The 20,900-nt window shown below is 38.6% G+C and overlaps 1 protein-coding gene across 2 annotated transcripts in view; it reads left to right on the top strand.

Moving 5' to 3' along the window:
• tbc1d4 (TBC1 domain family, member 4) overlaps positions 1-15,337 on the top strand; it is a 60,148-nt gene extending 44,811 nt beyond the window's left edge. For both annotated transcript variants that reach the window (XM_088913081.1, XM_088913082.1), the window contains 9 exons: positions 1,218-1,378; positions 2,528-2,737; positions 4,975-5,136; positions 5,817-5,975; positions 7,394-7,638; positions 8,297-8,456; positions 10,006-10,175; positions 11,590-11,766; positions 12,792-15,337. In XM_088913081.1, the coding sequence (XP_088769207.1) occupies positions 1,218-1,378; positions 2,528-2,737; positions 4,975-5,136; positions 5,817-5,975; positions 7,394-7,638; positions 8,297-8,456; positions 10,006-10,175; positions 11,590-11,766; positions 12,792-13,022 (1,675 nt within the window). In that variant the 3' untranslated portion in view covers positions 13,023-15,337. The remainder of the gene's footprint in view (positions 1-1,217; positions 1,379-2,527; positions 2,738-4,974; positions 5,137-5,816; positions 5,976-7,393; positions 7,639-8,296; positions 8,457-10,005; positions 10,176-11,589; positions 11,767-12,791) is intronic.
• Positions 15,338-20,900: the final 5,563 nt, after the last annotated feature.

The raw sequence follows: 20,900 nt of genomic DNA on the forward strand, positions 1-20,900 counted from the left end.
CCTCTGTTGAGTGGGAATTAGTATTAAAATATAATTCTACCAATCGGTTCCTTGAAATATTGAACCATAGATCATAGTATTTTATTACACAACTTTTAAAACATGTAGGTAATGGACAAAAAATGGAAATACCGATGTAAGGTCACTTAATGAACTGTTGGGTCACTACATGGTGTCAGCACAACCTGTGTGCACCACGGTGTAGAGTCTACCAGCATGCTCTGTGGATTGGGGCATCCCTACCAGCAAGAAAGAAATGATGAAATATGAGGTAAAGATGATTTCTCAGTACCATTAAGTAGCAAAGGCACCCAAGTCATGCCAGTAAAATGCTGCCTATAACACTAAACAGTTCTCAGCTGACTGTTCCTTGATGAAACTAGCTGCTTGTACCCAAGGTTGAAATTTGCAGTCAAGTGATCTGCAGTTTCTCGCTTGTTTTGACACGGACTTTGAATTAATCCACAGATACCACAGTCCTGGAATAGGTTTTTGGCCCACTGTTGCTCCCTGCTGATAATGTAATTCCCTCCAATTTCCATTTTGACATGATCTTAGACATGTTGACTTATTAAACATTGGCAAGTTGAGCTGTCCTTGCCACTGAAGCTCCTGGTAAATGCAGCCCAACAATCGCCCCTCCTTCAAAGTCATTGAGGTCTCATACAGCCATGCTGGCTGTAACTGTAGTCAATCAGGTCTGTCCTGCATTTTTAGACATAACCCTAAGCAGATTGGAATGTCATTTGCTCAATTAGCCCATGAGCCACCTCTGTGTGGGTGGTAGGCAGCCCTCAATAATCTTGGTGTCCTTCATTTACTCAGGTGTCAACTTTTTTTGTCCAATACCTGTAGTTCTACAATGCAAGAATAACTGGTGGATTGTGACGTCGATAAAAAGTTAAAACCATTATGTTCATTGTACATTTATATTAAGAGAAAAACTTTATTTCTCCATGATTGTTATTGACGAAGAAGTGTTTTAAGCACTGTTGCCCAGTACTTTAAATGTACGAGGGAAAACAAAGACAATAAAACACCTGAGGATAAGCGGCTATCTCCAGCAGAGAGCATCTTGTTCCAACTGGGCATAATTAACAGACCGGCAGTGTTAATGTGTCGCAGTTCGACCCTTAGCAGGGCCTGCTGCGTGAGCTTCTCAGCAGAAGTGTGCGCGGGCTGTTCTCTGTCCGGTGACAGTGGCGTTTGTCCTGCAGCAATGGTGAAGGCAGGAAGAGGACCTTCTCGGGGTGCAGCAGTGACTCCCTGAGCGCTGGGGGTCCTCCCGTCACCCCCCGTCGAATCTCCTGGCGCCAGAAGATCTTCCTCAGGGTCGCCTCACCCATGAACAAGTCCCCCGCCGCGATGCAGCGGAAAGGTCCCTTCAGTTGTTTTCATTTTCAGTGTCTTGTGGTTTTGCGTTATATTGCTGCTATATGTGGGGTTGCAAGAAGTCGCAGCGCAGTTCAGCAAACGTTTTATTTTGTTATGAAAAGGCCAATTTGAGGAGAACAAACAGGAACACACTGTAATGCAAGAAAGCAACTTTTATACTTTTATAAGCGAGACCATCTCTCTTAGTTACCATAAATGCCAGTTTTAGAGAAGCCTGTATTTCAGGACCAGTACAGTATATATTTAGGATTAACCTTTAAATTCTGCATGCAGACTGCCATACTGTATTCAGTATGGGACAATATTACACATAACAGGAGTCTGTCTCACTGCTTTCACATGCACAGACTTTAACCAGATTTCAAACTCTGTACAGGCTGCTGTTACTGGGCCCTTTGCATCTTGACTGCATTCAATTGTAAGTCGCTTTGGATCAAAGTGTCTGCAGAATAAATAAATTTGAATTAATGAAAAAGTAAAGGTTTATTCCATGCTGAAAAGCGAAGAAAAGAAAAACAACGTTTCAACTGTGCAGCCCTCTTCGGGTGTAAATTAAAGTAAATTAAAGCTGCAATTCGCCACTCACGATACCATTTTTAAAGTGTGTAAAACAGAATCTTAAAGTGTTAGGAGCGATATTACCAGAATTATATACAGTACCATGCTGTACATTTCAAAAAAAGATTTAATTTTCAACTTTAGCTCCTCAGAATTCTAATTTGCTATCCTGATAGCTGCAATAAATAAAAGGTTTCTCAGCTCTGACTGTCTGTATTGGGAACTGATCACACACTTATCTGTGTAAACTCCGTCAAGTCTTTTAGAGACATTGACTGTAAATGTATACTGTACATTGGCAGCAGTGGCCATAGTGGTCAGGATCCCGGACTTGTAACTGCATGGTTGTTGTTTTGAATCCAGTTTTGAAGCTGTTGTGAGATACTGCTATTGTACCTTTGAGCATTTACTTAACTTGTCCCAGCTGTTTAAATGGGTGCAAATATACAGTAAATTGCTTTCAATAAAAGTGTCAGCCAAATTAAATGTATGAGTAGTATTTCCATTGAGAGTTCTGTCAGAAAGGCCTGCCGATAAGGTGCATCCTTACAGGCGTCTTTTTGTTGGGTTGTAGACCGACTGGATGGGACTGAGCTTCTGCCTTTGTCCCCGCTGGCGCCCGCTGTGGAGAAGGACCCCCTGGCCGCTCTGCTCCAGCCTGAAGAGGCCTTCGTGGAGAAGAGGCCCAGGCACACAGCAGAGGAGCTGAGAGCCCTGTGGAAGAAGGCCATCCACCAGCAGATCCTGCTGCTGCGCATGGAGAAGGAGAACCAGCGGCTGGAAGGTCAGTCACTCGCTCATTCCCAGTGGGAATACCCTTGATTAGAGACACTTCCTCGGATCATAGATGCTTTAGCAACGAAACCGAACTTATGAATGAGAGATCCAAAACGCTACAGCTCTGTTGTGTTGATATTTTCCCTTTTTGTTAGGAAATATTATTAGATTTGTTTAGTACAATAGATATTTATAGTGGATTAAACACTGTATAATGACGGGTTTGTCTGGGAGTACTCTATAATGTGTTGTTGTCAGAAAGCAAAAGCCATATTGGTCTTACAAACTGAAGGGAGGCTCAGTGGTCAAGTGGCTTTTGATGGCGAGAGCATCCTCTTGTGGAAATAATTACAATTGCAGAGACCTTCTAAATTCCCTTCTAAATGTATTTACTAACATTGGGTGCGGAGCTGTGGCTCTGTGGCTAAGGATCTGTGCCTGTGACTGGAAGGTTGCCGGTTCAAATCCCGCAGCCGGCAGAGGAATCCTACTCCGTTGGGCCCCTGAGCAAGGCCCTTAACCCCAGCTGCTTCAGGGGCGCTGTACAATGGCTGACCCTGCGCTCTGACCCCCAGCTTCTCTCCCTGTCTGTGTGTCTGTGTGTCTAATGGAGAGCAAGCTGGGGTCTGCGAAAAGATGAATTCCTAATGCAATAACTTGTATAGGGCTAATAAAGCAACATTATCATTATTATTACTAAGTCAAGAAAGCTTTGATGAAGTTTGATGTTCACTTTTCTGTCAGTTTATTTGTTTCCTGTTCTTTTTTCTTTTGAGATGAATTAACAGTGAATATTCAATTTAAGTAGAAGGTAAGAAAAAACCTTCAGGTTTTGGCACTAATCTATATGATGGCATGATTCGGTATTATTATGGAATAACAGAGGAAACTTTCTTCTGGCATGTGGTTTACTTCACTTTTCCATTTTTTTTGTCCTTCTGAAATGAACAATATTCATTAAACCTAAATCTTATTAACATTAATTAAAGGAAATTATTTTGTCCTCTGTCCTTTTCATGCATTTAAATAAGCTGAAACATTTTAGAAATCCAACCCTATATTTAAAGTAAAAATTACAGAACTAATTTAGGTTATTCTGTGGGTTTGGGGGTGTTTTTCCATTTTATCAAATTGAAAATTATTGATAAGAAAAATTCAACAAACACACATAATACATATTAATAGGACAAGCAGCTTTCAGAGCAGCAATGTTATTGTGGGTGGTGAACTTGTACATCTACCCAACTTTTTACACTGAGGTGCTTGTCTTGCCTATGCTGTTGGAGTACCAGCAGGCCAAGTACAGGTCACAGACTGCTGTCAGCATAATGCTGTACAGTGAGATTACCATCTGCAACCAGCAAAATATTAGCCTGTCATTAATGACCACCCACCACTAGAACAGTGTTTTTCCCATATACAAATCACTGCTTTGACCTTGTACCAGGACTTCTTAAACAGCCTTTCCGATGCTGTTGTGCAAGGTGCAGTCAGACTACCCCATGACATTGAGTCATAATGTTACCATCCTGTGGGTACCTATATGACAGACTGTGGCAACACTTAAGCAGGTTGATGACTTAAGTTGGATTTGTGGGTCAATCCAAAATACTGAGTTCTGTTAGCAGCCACAGTCATCACTGCGCAGAAGTGGTCCCTCAGGTGGAGTATTCTGGGTTGTTATACACAGTGGATTGGGTTTAGGCTAATTACAACTGCTTCCTGTCAGTTGGTAGCACTGCTGTAGTCTAGTGATGGTAGATAAATGGATCCAGAATGTCCTGGTAGTTTCGCTTCTCATAGGTTCTCTTTCTCACTGAGGACTGGCATTCTTGCTGTGTGAGTAAAGTGATGAGTGTGTGCCTTTATGCATGTGCGATGAACGCTCAGACTCACCAATATACATTTCTGACAACACTGTTCTCACATATTTCTGGCTCTAAGATTTTTACTGGCATATAAAAGCTGTTTTTCAAAAGATTTCTGAAGCTGGTTAATCATTTAGTATTTTAGAACTGCAAATTAGGGGTTGAAATATGTGCTGTGTTTCTAAACTGTTTCGGTATGTTTATATACCTGGGTGATTTAGGATTACAAGATGACAATGGGTTTTTGCCTGTATGTGTTTCTTTCCTTTGTTTTGGTTGGTGCTGATAAGGTCTTGTTTTGTTAATCTTTTTATAAGGCATTTAACTGCAATATCCTTAGATGGCAGTAAGAACTGATTTTACTCTTGTGTTGCAGCCAGCAGAGATGAACTCCATACCCGAAAGATAAAGCTTGATTATCAGGAAGTGGGCCAGTGTCCAAAGGATGTTTCAGCAGCATGGGACAAGAGACTGAGTGTTCCTGGTCGGGCGAAGGCGCGGTGTGATATGGAGGAGATCCACAGTGCGTTGAGTCAAGGTGAGCTCTGGATTCTGGATTCCAGTGTAAGTTATATAGCTGTCACAGCGCTATTGTGTGTGGGTACTAAGCAGTGTTAATTTACAGACAGTGTCTGTTACATCAACAAATAGTTTTATGCAAAGGAACAAGTAATAGGTTTATTCCATGCTGAAAAAAAAGAAAAAAGAAAACACAACGTTTCGGCTGTGGAGCCTTCTTCAGGTGTGAGAAAGACAAGGCAGTAAGAAAAGGCAGGGTGATTCATCAACTGCAGTCGTTAAATTTGACATGCTCTCCGACTAGAAGTTGTGTCGAGTCCTGTAGTGTGACAGAGGCTTTAGGTGAAGCAGACACACACACCAGCCAAAGAAAAGAAAAGGTGCTATTTTATTTATAGTGTGCGGTCTAATTATTTCCAAAACACAAACCAAACATGCTCCAAACTCTTCTTTGAAGACTCTCTATCAGTATCTGGGTAACTAAGCTGCTTTTCAGCTCCAAAACAAAGCCTCTGTCTTCGAAACTTTAAACACCTTCTGCTTCTACATCCTGGTTTTTAAATTTTACCTGACCAGTGGTCTTGTGCCACCTGGTCAGGTGATCGAGGATACAGCATTCTGGTGAATGTAGTTCTGACGAGAGTCTCCATCTTGTCTGTACCCACCTCCCTCTCACACTTGTCTTGTTTTTGTATGTAGGTGTACCAAAGAATCGACGTGGGGAGATCTGGCAGTTTCTGGCTCACCAGTATCGCCTGCGACACCGGTTTCCCTGTAAACAGCAACCTCCAGACACTTCTTACAAAGAGCTCCTGAAGCAGCTCACTGCACAGCAGCATGCCATCCTTGTAGATCTTGGTAAGCTCTGCTTCCCATCTCTTCTTCTCAATGGTAGAGCCACTGATCACTAGTAACCAGCACCTGCCTGAGGGGCGTAAATCTGAAACCAGCAGGCATGCACATTGGCTGTCCCAAAACATCAAACACACAAACAAAGCACGTGCAGCCATGTAATGTTGTAGTAGATTTCTGGCGGACAGTTTGTATATAACTGCACTGAGAAATGCAATTGCCTACAAACATACAAGTCTACTGACAGACTCTTTGAGGAAAAATAGTTTCCATTAGTCTCTGTGTAAATCAGTGACGACCAATGAACTGTAAAAGGAAATACAGGTTCTCCAGTCTGTATTATTGTCATTAGGAGATGCTTAGTATGTCCACATTTTGCTAGACTAATACAGGTATGGGTGTATTTGCAAGGTTCAGCACACATGAACTTTGTTTTTGAACTTGGAAGAGCAGTGCAGGGTTCTAATCTCTGTTTTAACTATGTGGAACCCTTACATTACAGAAAGTTATGGTGCTGTACAGTATGTGCTACAAATAGAAACTTCTACAAAACAGTTGGTAATTACTGCATAACATCTACTTTCAAATGAAAGTAGTTTCCTCATCTGGCTGCTTGTCTCTGGATAATTGAGAGTTGCACAGGTTGGCATACAGAAAAAGGTTTTGTGAAGGTGAAGACACACATAAGAGGAAATGTGTGGACCTAAACAGAGGTGTGTTTTGGGACTTGTAATGTAGAGACTAATGGTGGCTCAGAGGCTATTGTAGATCAGGAGGTGAAGCTTAATTTCACGAGTAAAGCGCCAAGGTGCCTGTAAAATACATACACTTTCTCTAGCCTTACTGACCACAAATAAACAAGTACTGTAGATACAAAAAAGTAGGATAATCTATTAGTGCAAACGTATCAATGAGGGATTTTTAAGAAACTGAGGAGGTCTGCATAATCCTGTGGCTCACTACCATGACAGACCAAAAACCACTGCTTGAGACTAATATAAATATTTTTTGATCTGTCTATGCTTCCTTTGTACTAGTAACACAACTGAGAGGAGCAACAAAAAGAACGTGCTGAAATCTTTTAATGCATTCTCTTGTTGCTGTACAGTGCCACCTTATGTCAGCATGATGCCATAAAACCTCAACCTTGAAAGGTCGAGATTTCCAAACTTTTTGACACAACACCCCCTTTTCAGTTTTCACAAGACCCTCATGACCCCAGCATTTTTTAATTTAAATATATTTCACTCTTGGCTTGTGTTCTTACATTGTAGTGGTGTCAATTTTTGTGTACTGATCTGCTGGTATTTGCTTGAACAAATGTTGCAGTGCTTTCCTAAAGACTTGCACTTTCAAACATTAGTTTTGGTGATTTTCCCATTTAATTAATTAATAATCAAGTGCTTCTCTGTTTTCTCCTTCAGGACGGACATTTCCCACTCATCAGTACTTCTCCACGCAGCTGGGTGCCGGCCAGCTGTCACTCTTTAATCTTCTGAAGGCCTACTCTTTGCTGGACATGGAGGTCGGCTACTGCCAGGGAATCAGCTTTGTGGCTGGGGTGCTGCTGTTACACATGAGTGAGGAGCAGGCTTTTGAGATGCTCAAGTTCATAATGTACGATTTGGGCTTCCGCAAGCAGTACAAGCCTGACATGGTCTCCCTGCAGGTGAGGAAACTTTACATGTAATTTAAAATAGAGATTAAAAGCAGATGTAGCTTTACAGAGGGACACTCTGGGCATAAGTTGTCCTTGCTGTATAAGACTAACAGGCAATGACTAAAAAAAATCATAGCCTACTTTGCGATTTGGAAAAATAAATTATGTAATTTTAACTCAGATTTTTGTTAGCCCTTCTTCATGCTTAAGCCAAGTGCAAATGTCATTTGTTGTAGTCCTGCATAAAAATTAGAAACAGCCAATGCCAGCCATATCACTTAGCTTGAAGGATAGCTTAAAAGAATATCTCAACGTTCTGCACAAAAAAATGAAATTATCCAAGAGAGGATTTTTAACTAGCAGTAAAAATAGGTATAACTAAGAAGATTGTCCTTAAAAGTAGAGTATAGGGTTTTCTAATGAGCAGGTACACGATACGTAGTATATAATCGGGTGTTTGTGATCCTAGTTATATATATACATTCTCTTTCCCTGACGTTCTGTGAATTTTAATGTACCTGTGTCAGTTAGAAGTTAATCCATCACCAGGTATTGTAATATTTAACTACTTCCACTGTGGGTTTATCTGCTTTTGTTTTGAACAAAGTTCACAGCAGATCTTCTTGTTTTTGTCCATTGTACTTTATGAATGGATTTGGCTTCCTAGATCCAGATGTACCAGCTTTCCCGACTGCTCCATGACTACCACAGGGATCTGTACGATCACCTAGAAGAGAATGAGATCAGCCCAAGCCTTTATGCTGCTCCCTGGTTTCTCACTCTCTTTGCTTCTCAGTTTCCTCTGGGCTTTGTGGCCAGCATTTATGGTAAGTACCATGGGTGGATTGTTACCGTTTTTGGTTACTACTTTTCATATGGTGTCTGTCTTTCTTTGTCTTTTGATTTAAAAGCCACTGCCTTTTACAGTTTTTTTTACTCTAATTGCTTTCCTTGTGAGGATAGTGTGGAATGACCAATCTTTTTTGTGAAATACAGCAGTGTGTTACTGAGTGTTCTGATCACTGTGGCTTGATTTAGTTTTAGATGTCTTACCAGTTATTATTTCATTGGTGTACACAGTAGACAATCTTATATTTACTTGTAGCTTACTGTGGTTGGCTGAGTCTAAGCATTTCCAGCCAGTAGTGCACAAAATGTACAAAGAAGAAATTGAAAAGTTTTATACTGTGTGATTGACTTAAAGTTAAACAATTAAAACCATCTTATTTACAGAAATTGTATATACAGAAATGTTTTTCCACACGATGGAAATGTTGTCTTTCACTGCATCTGATTATTGATCAGATTGTAAAGCTTTGTTACTATTTATAGACTAAAATATACCCGAGTAGGTATATGAATACTGTGGAATTAACAAATCTTAAAACAGTTATTGAACCTATTGTCTGGCAAAAATTAAATGCATACACAAGTTATGATTTAAGACTTCTTAAGAGCATAGTAGCAGTGGAAAACGTAACAGAACTGTGTTTAAAGATCAACTGTTAATTTGGTGAGTAATACAGCATTCTATTGCAAAGTGTTATAAATGCTGTTATGCAAATAAAAAAAATAGTATTTGACTGTTGCACTGCATTAGTTTTGTTGAATGGTTTTGTGATTATAATATGAAGGCAAGCATTCAAGTGTAATTAAACAAGTTTCATTGTTGTGGTTTTAAGGCACAGAAAACTGAGAGCCCTTACTTAGAGCATGAATACACCTATAGGGGAAGGAGGTTCTCACTCAGAGAAGTTCTCCATGGTCATACACACTGTACGGAAAGACTCTTTCTCCTAGTGACAGTTGTGACTGTTTTTGCAATATCTTTTCAAGCACCTTTTCTTTTTGTTATTTGAATGAGTATTTAGAACACATTGCATGAAAATAATTGTGCAGTCCTTCCATCAGAAGATCTGAGGCTTCAGTGTAAAACTTTAGTTGCATTCTGATGAGGAGTTCATAATGCACACCTTTGTAAGACATGCTAAAAGCGTTCCAATGATAAATCAGAATATTTTGTAGGATTCAAGTAATCTCTTTAGTGATTATTTTGGAAAGAAACATGAGAAGAAACAGGAATTGCTGAGTCTGAAACATACAGGGTAAGAATGCCACATATATTCGAACATCTTCAAGTTCAAGCTTATTTGTCAATCCAGCCATATACAGGTATACAGAGGAGCGAGATATCAATCTCCAGGTCTAAGGTGCAAATACAGACAAAGACACTGACAAGAGAATGCTATAGACTATAGACAATAATTGATAATTGCTGTTGTTTCTATTGCTAATTGCTAATTGTAATTGTAATCAATTGTAATTATTGAGCTATTTCCATTCCTCAGTACTAAATTTTGCTCCTTTTTGTTGCAGATCTAATATTTCTTCAGGGGACCGAAGTGATATTTAAAGTGGCTCTGTATTTGCTGAGTAGCCATGAATCCCGTATAATGGAGTGTGACAGCTTTGAGACCATTGTGGACTTTCTGAAGAGTACCATCCCAAATCTGACCTTAGCTCAGATGGAAAAGACAATCTCCCAGGTGTGAAACAAAAATGTTTTATATTATTTTTGTAAATAGTGAGGTAAATACCATTTTATTAAAAATAATTTCTTTTGAGAAGAATGTATGCATATATAGGTATATTAAATGTGAACTGTGCTACTTTTGCATAGCAATCCTAATATTACTGTTAAAATTTCATTACAATTATGTTATTTTCAAACTATTAAAATAACAATACCAGTACTTTTACATTAAAGTGGCAGTAAATTGCATTCATTATAGTCATGTCTCAGTTTGGAAAACAGGGTATTTGTATTCTTTATAATAAACAAAAGTAATGTGCATCACAGAGAGACATTGAAAATAGCCCTGTTGATGTTCATCCTGCTTTATTTAATTTACAATAATAGGATTAATTCTGACCATGTGTATATGTTCACCATTACAGACTGTATAGTATTAGATAGATCACTGAAGCATAATTAACATCTGAAAAGGGTTTGAAAGTGAGGCACCAGTAAGCTGCTGTAAGGTTTAAAGCCCAGGGGAGTGAAGAAGTCACAAAAATAATTAATTGAATTTATGTAGTGCTTTTTATCCCAAAGGATCACAGACCACTTTATATACAGGAATGGATCCACTTCGGTCAGCTTGGTGATGCACAGCAGCCAACAGTCCCACTATACATCATAGGCAGAGAGATGTGAAAAACTGCTTCAAGCTTCTTTCTATCTCTTTCCTAGCGTTAATCCCGCATCAGCAGGGTCCGCTTGTCGGCACGCCCGTCTCCATTTGGTGGTTTGAACCAAATCTTGGAGCTGACGTTGCCATTAACTGCGACCGAGAAATACTCATCGCTCCGCCTGCCGGGAGAGGAGGGGGAGTCAATTCATAGTGGGGGATTATTAGGAAGAATGTGAAATTTGGCCAGGACGCCGGGGTTACACCCCTACTCTTTTCGAGAAACACCCTGGGATTTTTAATGACCACAGAGAGTCAAGACCTCGGTTTTACGTCTCATCCGAAGGACGACGCTTATTTACAGTATAGTGTCCCCGTCACTATACTGGGGCATTAGGACCCACATGGACCGCAGGGTGAGCGCCCCCTGCTGGCCCCACTAACACCTCTTCCAGCAGCAACCTTAGTTTTTTCCAGGAGGTCTCCCATCCAGGTACTGACCAGGCTCACACTTGCTTAGCTTCAGTGGGTTGCCAATTGTGAGTTGCAGGGTGATATGGCTGCTGGCTTTGCAGCTTCTTTCTATGAGTGTCCTAAAAGCTTAAAGTACAAAATGCAAAATATTACCAGGTATATATTTGAGTGAGGCCAGAGCAAAGGTAAAATCCAGAGAAACATGTGCAAGCAGATGGAACTATGAAAAACCAAGCTAAGTGCTCCTCTAATGAAACTACTGTGATTAAGCCTTATCATTGTTGTCTGGCTGCAGGTGCTAGAGATGGACATTTCCAAGCAGCTCCACGCATATGAGGTCGAATATCATGTGCTACAGGATGAAATGCTGGAAGCATCTTCACCTACTGAAGATGGGGACAGATTGGAGAAATTAGAGAAGGCCAACAGTCAGCTCAAGAAGCAGAACATGGACCTGCTTGAAAAACTACAGGTGAGGCTTTTTTTTTGCAGAGTTCTTAAAGGTCCTTCTTGGCCAACAATACTCCTCTCTCACTTTAGACCCCTTCTTCTCTGCTTAAAGAGGAAGTGAGCAGACATGTCAGAATCTAGTGCTATGTTAGACATTTTAAGAAGATGGTTCAGAAATGTCCAATTTCCAGGACTGGTAAAAAGGTATTTTGGCCTAAAAAGCCTGCACTTTAACACTCTGTACTCTGTTCAGTTTCTCGGCATGAAGGCATTAATTAAATGTGGCTAATATAATTTTGTCACACTAAGACCAAAATAAGAGAGTGTTTTTAAAATCAAAACTCACAGCCCTGAAGAATTTTGTAAAATGGCAAATGAACATACAGTTTACCTGTTCTCATTTTGAAACAAAGTACAGTGCAATCATTATAAGAAAGTGATCGAATACCTGAAACCTATTTTGAGAGCTTTATACACTGGTTACAGGACATTGCAAAAAGATGGGATTCTGTTTAGCAGTTGAACTCTCTTCCAGCAGATGGCGCTTTTAGACAGTTATAAATGTAAGACTAAGAAAAAGAAAATAGCAAGGGTATCATACAAAGGAATCCAAAGACACACTTCATTATCATTCAAATACTTATTTCGTATTCCATTTCTCATAGTTGTATTTTTGAATGCACTGAATTAATCAGAATAGTGTTAATTCAGAAATATTTTTTTAATTCTAGATTTGAAAACACATAACTATCAGTTCCGGGCCTTTGCACAATACATCCCTCAGAGTAGCATATTACTTTCTTCATAGTTTTTACAATCTGTTAGAATCCTTTGGCAATGACATTCCTGAGCTGATTGAACAGACAACACTGTTATATGGAATGGAACTTGTGAAGATCCTGTCAAAGTAATCCTGACCCACAGTATTTGACAAGAAATGGATAAGTGTGTGGTTATCTTATCCTTTATGTGAGCTGTGCAGATATAGGTTTTTAGAAGAAGATCTTGTGTATCATGAGACAGAAGGATTTTTTTTTTGTACTGCAGGCTGCCCGTCTTAAAATCCAGAGCCTGGAACTTACCATGGAAAACTTTCTAACTCGGGAGAGTAAAATGAAGCACTTGATTCGTTCACTGGAGCAGGAGAAGGCAGCCTACCAAAAGACTATAGAGCGCATGCGGAGCAGCCTGCCACAAGACATGCTGTCTGATGTCGAACTGACAGAGATTAAGTGTGGCTCAAATAGCAAAGCAAAACCAGGAAACAAAAAGCCGTGATGCTGAAATATGGTAAGGTGTCATGCAGTATGTTATTCCCTTTTGGATGAATATAAAAAATAAATAAGGAAAAAAAAAGCCTTGCCTACAGAGACTTTAAAAGCTTTGGCCTATGACATTTTGAAAGCAAAGTGTTGTGAGCCAGTTAAAGCTTTTGCAGGCCTTTGTAATATCAGTGTAGAAATACAGAGCTTCACCTGGGTGTCCATTACTGTATCATACAAATGTCAAATTATCCTTGAATGTCAAGCAAATAAGAGCTTTTTTTCAATGAAACAGTGTAATGGTAAGATAAATTAATATTTCGACATGAGAAAACCTTTTGTTTTTTCATGGAAAAAATCACTGTGTTGCGTTGAAATATGGGGTTTAAGTACCTTACAATAATATAATTCAAAGTGAATTGCAATGTTTTGAAATTAAATTTTGCTTTTCATGTACAACCTTATTCCATATACTGTATTTTGGGACACACAAAAGAATGTTGTATGTATTGAAAATACTTGAAAATGTTGAATGTATTTCCCTTCCAAAGAACAGCATGTATGAAATCTGTTTTGTGCAAAAAGAATATATGTGTGGAATCAAATAAACCGGTCATAAGGCTTTGCTGTTAACACTGAATATTAAAAGCTGTACAGCCTTCCATCACAACATAGAATTTGCAACAAAGGGATGGCTACTTCTGTAGCGCTGTGTGATACCAAAAACATTACTGGCTTCTTACAAGAAAAGCTAAACCCAAAGTTCAGTCAGAATTCAAAACTGTAGTCGCGACAGTCATTGGCTTCCTGTGTTGCAGACTTTGGTGTTAGACAGACAGGTAATTAACAGCTGCAGTCTAGTGATTCCTTTGCCAGTTCTCATCATGACACTTATACTGTAACTTTAATGCAAACTTTGCTGGTGTGATCACAGATTGCATGCTACGCAGTTACAGAACTGATGCTAGTAGAAAGTGTCCGGAAGTAATCTAAGTGCTTTACAGTCAGATTTTATGGACAGTGTATATATAATTTTTCATGATTTAATTTCTTTTGTAAGTGTAGGTGTTCTAAGCTTCTTTAAGAAAGACAAACTAGACAAATTCTGTCCCCCAAGGCTGTTACTGCTTTTTGATTTTTATTGTTAGTTTGCTCATTCTGTGATGGGGATGTCGCCTTTTTTTTCTTTTCGGTATTGTCTAACCTGAGAAAGTCAGATCACACTTCGGTGTGGGAAACCATGAGCAGCGTTGCAGCTGTTCACAAACCTAAACAGTGAGGTTAGAATATTACTCAAAGCGGAAAGTTCTGTGCCCCTGTGAAGCATTTTTTTGGTCTGCTTTTGCTCTGTTTTTTATCTTCATGATGTGTTGGTTCTTTTTCATAACGTTTGCAAAAAAATGTATTGATCCTTTCTTAAAAACACGCTTAACTCATCAGGTTCTAGTCAGGCTCATGTCATCCACCAGGAAGATGAGACACTGAAGTTTTGTACTTGCTTATACCTGTAATAGGTGATGAACCAGAAATGTGATGTATATCAATATCTGTAAATATTGTCCAGATAATTGACAAATATTATTTAAAAACTGCAGCTTCTTTTTCAGATTTACTGGATTCTGAAATGGTTGGTAATTTACTGGTGTTTGCCTGGCCTAAGATATTATCTAGAAACCATCAAAAGCAGAACTAATTAATGATTGGTAATTTTAAATCTATAGAGAGAGAGTTATCTTTTCCAAGTCACATTTTATTTTTGTGGACTAACTAATACTTAAAGAGATGTTTATTATTTTGTCTGTGAGGATTGTTTTCTGTAACTTTATGCAAAATTTTAGATGCTGCAAGATATTTTGTGAACTCCTCAGAAAAACACCTTCAAACCATTTCAGTTTGTTTGCAAATACAGACTATCTTCTATTGTTTTGTTTTCTTTATTTTTGCTTAGTTAAGCATTTTTCTGACAAAGTGCCAAAACTAGCATTGCTTTCCTCAACCAGTATTTTTAATGAAACTTCAAGAAGTTATTAATGATCACTATGCAATGTGTCCTTGAAAATTAAGAATGTGAATATAGAAAAGGGTAAAGGGTAAACTGATGTACTGGTATACTTACAGTAAGTGTTTGAGAAAAATTTCTGCTGCCCATCCTCTGTCATTTCCTATTCTATGTAGCACATGATGCAGCTTTCACTGTAGAAGACTGTCTGCTGTATAGTATTTGTCTGGTGCAGGTTTTTATGATGTTGGGGTTACCAGGAATCATTTGGCAATGAAATAGCCATTGTAAATTACATTGTTAACACCAATAAAACAGAATGAAAAATACAATTAATTTTTGTATCTTGTTATGTCTGAGAATTTTGGTTTCATTACAAAATGAAGTAATTGGTGGAACTGCTCTGCTTTGACCAGATGTGGAACATGACTTAGTTTTTGGTTGGTGAAAGACGATGGTCTTTTAAGAACACCAAAGAACACCGACCAGTACTAACTCCATGCATTAGAGGTATGGGCAAACTCAGGGTAGCTGAAAAAGAATTGATTTTATTTAGTTTAGAATGAAGATAATTATGGGTCAATCAGTTTAAGGTACTGAAGAAATGGACTGTGAAGATCAATTCAAAACAAATACTTTAAATTTTTAACATGAAAGTTAAACACAACATAGTTTCCATAACCTGTTCAAAATTGTTATGGGCTCGTATTGCATGGCTGCCAATTCATTGTTATGGAGTATGATTCAGTGAGATCTTTGTAGAAAATAGTTACACAATTATATAATTAATAAGGTTCTAGGTACCAAACAAAAGGTCCATCTCTCATGTATTACACCTCTTCATCCTCCATCATGGTTTTTCCATCCACGGTTTCGCATGCTTGAGGTATGTGGTCACGCCTGGCCTGAGAGGCATCTCGGGGTCAATTCAAAATTCACTCGCATGGATTTTCCCCATTGTCGACCATTGCATCTCTCCCATTTCATCACACCAACCAGGAGGGTACTGCACTCGGTAACTGAAGGTACATGCTTTGTGTTCGTTTTTATAGTATAAAACCTGTGTGATACTGGATATGTTTTCTCTTACCCACTGTTGCCCTTAGGCATATTTATGTTGATCTATCTATTAGGTACTGTATACACTTTTTCCATTATCCGTGACAGATACAGTGTACAGTGTGACAAATACAGTGCAGGCCAGTTAATTGGCCTTTTAATCAAATAAGTTATCAATGTTCATTTTTAGAAAAAGAAATTTAGTTTGTATTCCCCCCCTCCAACAGAAACTGAAGATGCTTTAAATTCAATCTTTCAGTTTGTTTTTAATGAAAATGATTTGATATTTCTTATACTGTATGCTTATAATATAGCTTTTCTATCCTGCAGTATTATTGTTTCATGGGAATCTTCTGTGCTGGTTTACAATGACAGTAATTTGTTTTGTCAGAAACGTTTCGAAAACGGGTGAGGACTAAAAGACTTTTCCTGTGAAAAAAGCTACATAGAAAATGCCTCTACACACACAATTGTCGTAGTACCTTTTAGTAGTGTTAACTGGTATAAAAGTTCTGTCTTTTAAATACAAATGTACAGCAATAAGCACTGAAATGGAAAATGACAATGACAAGTGAGTAAGATGTGTGCAGACTGTACATGTTCATTTGACCTTTAAAGTTCTGATTTTGTCTTCAGGGCTCCGCGTTAGGTGTGTATGTGCTTCAGACAAAAAGGCTGGTCACAGTCTAATTCTATTCAGCTGCTTTGTGCTCATCGTCAGAGGAAACAAAGGAAATGGGCTCATGAAGATAGTATCTACTGTTTTATAGTTCAGCGTGTGGTGCGTCCGGATATTTTTTTTAGTTGGAAGACTCATTTAGTAGATATCTCGGTGAGAAAGGGGGTTGCATGGTACAGATCTTAAGTCTTCATGTTAAAAAATTATCTTGCATCCAAAACAAGGACACATTCCATCTCTGTTCCCACGTGATAACAGTGACATTGCTGGGGAAATGCCTTGATACAGGGAAAGTCCAATGTGAGCTTGGTATTCCTGGAAATGTGCACATAATAGTCTCTTGATGGTTTTTGTTTTATTATTACAACATTTAATGATCTCTTGGGCCTGTTCTGTTACATTTATTAAATGATTTTATTTATCACTGTTGTTAGGGATCTTAAAATATAGAAGCAGTGCTTCATAAGTATAGAAAATGAAAAAGAAAAGCCTACACTGTCTCAGGTTGGAACTGCTTTCAGCGGGGGATGGGGGTAGGTGCTCTTTTGCCTTATAAGGCTCTTCTTATTGCTTGTGTCAGAGAACATCGTTCTTTAAGCTCTGGAACTGAAGACTGGGAGGCATCGGGAGAATAGGCTGAACCCTGACTGGAAAAGAAAATGTATATATGCATGTGTTTGTGTTATATATAAATATTCAGTTGATTTTTAAGTGGAGAGAAATATTAAAACAATTCCCCCAATACATGCATAAACAGCTTATACTCTTCCTGGTCTGGAACTAAACTTGGCAAAAAGTGAAAACGTTCAGGTGGGTAGCTGCGTCAGCATACATAGGTTGCAAAGGAACAAGTAATAGGTTTATTCCAAGCTGAAAAGAGAAGAAAAAAACACAACATTTCAGCTGTGGAGCTTTGAGTATATTGAGTTTTCTTTTTTTTCAGCATGGAATAAACCTATTGTTCCATAATGTGAAAAATACTATGTTCTGAAACAACACATTAACATACACTTACGTGTTTTGGATGATGTGGCCTCTGTCACACATCAGCAAATAAGTTGGATACGATGAGGTATAAACTGTAAAAACCCAAAAGGTAAGCAGTATTGGCACAATTTTTTCAAAATGAGCTATTCTGCTAAACTGAAGTAAGACATTTTGATTCTGTCTCAGTGTTTTGGTTAGTTTCTGCGGGTCGGGATTGCTTGTGCGGCTGCCGCTGTTTCAGCAGAAGCAGTGCTGGTAGTCTGATTGTGCTTCAGAGGAGCTTCTCTGGGAGCAGCTGGGATGGAGCACAAGGAGACGCAGGTGCTGTGAATCCAGCCCACAGCCTGTGACCTGAGGGTCCCGCCAGGCTGCTCCCTCGTGTCCTCTCTCCACTCCACTGTTGAACGGGACACACAGAGTGTCAGGAAGATGAGTGTGCGCCATATCGCATTCAGACACATCTACCAGATTTCAAAGCACCCTTTATTAGCTCGCCTTGTATGGAAAACAAAATGTGTTTTTCACGACTTCTGGTGCTGCAGCAGAACATGTAGGAGCTAAAAGGACAAATCCAGCCGAGCTATTTCTCAGTTGCTGTGTGATGGAAGACAATGTCAGAAAATAATCTCAGATATTGAAATTGTATTGTGTTTGAGTAATACAGGAGCAGAGGATGGTGGTGGGCATAGCTGTAGTTGCCTTCCCACACATTGCAGGGACAGAAGTGTTGTATGATTCATCTATGCACATGTCATGTTGCCTTTAGTGTGGGTAATTTAAAATGGACAGTATTCACATAGGGATACCTGGCCAGGTGCTGTGCCTTGCTAACAGTGCAATCCACAGAGGAACTTGAATTGTGTAATAATCGCATGGTCAATGCTCATGTTCTTCTACGTGTTTCAGAAACACTTCCCTTGAAGTGCTTGGCTATGTTAACCTGAAATTGCACAAGTGTTATGATGCTATCTCTACAAATTAATCTTAACAACCAGAGCTATACTGTGGTCGTTCTGTTAATGGCTTGGCTTGAATTGGTGAGTATATTTTTTTTACAGAAGTATGATTTCAGGTGTAATTCTTTGTGTTACATACTACATGACTGTGGTTTAATAATCCTCATGCTGCAAACCAAATGCCGAACTCTTGTGCAAAAGCGATGTTTTATAGCTGAGCAAGACTCCCTAATTCTTCACATACCAGACTCATCTTCAGATTGTCATTTTGTTGACAAGGATTCACTCATGATATGGCCTCATTCTATAAGTTGCTTGCTGACTGATTTCAAAATTGTAAAAACAAAGACAGCTCTGGAGAACCCGAGAAAAACCAAACAATGCAGGGGGTCAGTCTTTTGCAAAATTAGATTGTGTGTTGTCATCTGTTTACAATAATCAGCCTTCAAGTGTATGTTTAATTTCCTTATTCTAAAAATCCAGGATTCAAAATGATAAATTAGTACTGATGTTCTTGTTAACAACCTAGGCATGCAAAAAATTACATAGAATTTTACCCTCAGCCACAATCATTAATTGGGAAAGCTCTTCTGTTGCAGAGGCTCAAAGTGCTTGACAGGCAGAGAGAGAGAGCAGTGTAGTCCAGGGACACATTAGTTGTAGCCTGACATCAATACTTTGCCACAGTGCTTATAACAGGACACAAATGACTCCCATTGGGAAAGAAAAATGAGTGGAGTAAATACTTTGGTACAGCTTTGTTAATAGTAGCTGTTTTGAATATGCAAGTCCTTTCTTAAACAGGTGGTTTGTTAATGTGTAAGAGAGGGAATAATCTCACAATTAAGGCACACATTCATCTAGGTAAAGGAAGCCCTTTGCCCAAAGCAAAAAATATTTTTCATGATCATTCCCTTGCAAGGGATTCACAGTACAGGTTATTGTTATCCTATGTACCATTTCTCTCTTTGCCAATTCATCTGTGTGGAGACAAGATCAGAACAACAATTTTGTATGTGCTTTCTTGAGAATTGTTTCATTTCCTGTTTTTTTTTATGATTGTTCTGAATGCTGAAATGATCATTTGCATGATACCTTTTATGATAACATTTTTATAGTCTTCTAATATTTTTTTACACTTGCCCCTTTTAATCAAGCTAAGATTGTCCATCTTAGCTAAATAAGTTTGATATTTCTTACATTAATGGTGCCTAAAGAAATCACAGATGTTAATTCAGTAGGTTCTTCTACATATACCTGATGTAATTGTCTACAGTGTTAATCAGTTTAAATATTAAAATACCTGAAAACGAATTATAGGAGGCTTAAAGTGAAGCACTTTAGAACCAAGATATTAATGTAGGTATACAGCAGTGTGAAAAGCTGAATCCTGTGAATTTAACTTGCAAAATATGTACATATAACTCAATAATTTAAATAATTTGACTCAACAGATTTAATGTCCAAGATAACAGTATCCTGCCTAAAAGTAAATGTTTAAGGTGAAGGATTTTGAATGTGTTATGAATTTTACCAGATGTTTATGACCAAAGTTAAATACAGTAATATTTGGCATGAAAGATGTAACCTGAGCCCGAAAATCATATTTTCCATTTGTGCTAGTTGTAGCCAAGTGGAATATGGAGTGTAGATAAGTTTTTTTTGTTGCTGTTTTGTTTTTATCCAAGAGAAATTTAAACTTAAGTTCTAACATCAATGTGTTTGTTTTATGCATATTAGTATAATAAAGGCTTATTCTAGCTTATTGAAAGTATTGTTGACTCCCGTTAATTCCATAACACTAGAATTTTTTCATGTTTGTATTTTCATATCCTAAGCAGTGTAAATAAGAATGCTGAAAAAATGACATGGAGGTTGTGCCACATGCATATGACAAGTTTACAAATATGTTTGCATGTACAGTACCTGTTTGGAAGTGATTTGATGTGAAGCTTCAAACTGCACTAGAAAAAGCCAGGCATGAAGAGCAGCAGTGCTAGATCCAGGAAGAGAATAGAAATACAATTGGATGGTGATATTTGGTGATTTGTATTTGTACAGACAGTGTTATATACAATTTGTGTTCTGTCTGGTGTACCTGTCAAGCAATTCCGCCTAAGGGTCTTTCTGAGCAGCATTTTCAGTCACAATCTACAGCTGCTTAGAAAGCACACCAGTAATCTCTGGAGACTGACTACACATCCTCTCTGAAAT

This window comes from Atractosteus spatula, chromosome 4 (genome assembly GCF_055471065.1).
Source record: "Atractosteus spatula isolate fAtrSpa1 chromosome 4, fAtrSpa1.hap1, whole genome shotgun sequence".
Taxonomy (NCBI): domain Eukaryota; kingdom Metazoa; phylum Chordata; class Actinopteri; order Semionotiformes; family Lepisosteidae; genus Atractosteus; species Atractosteus spatula.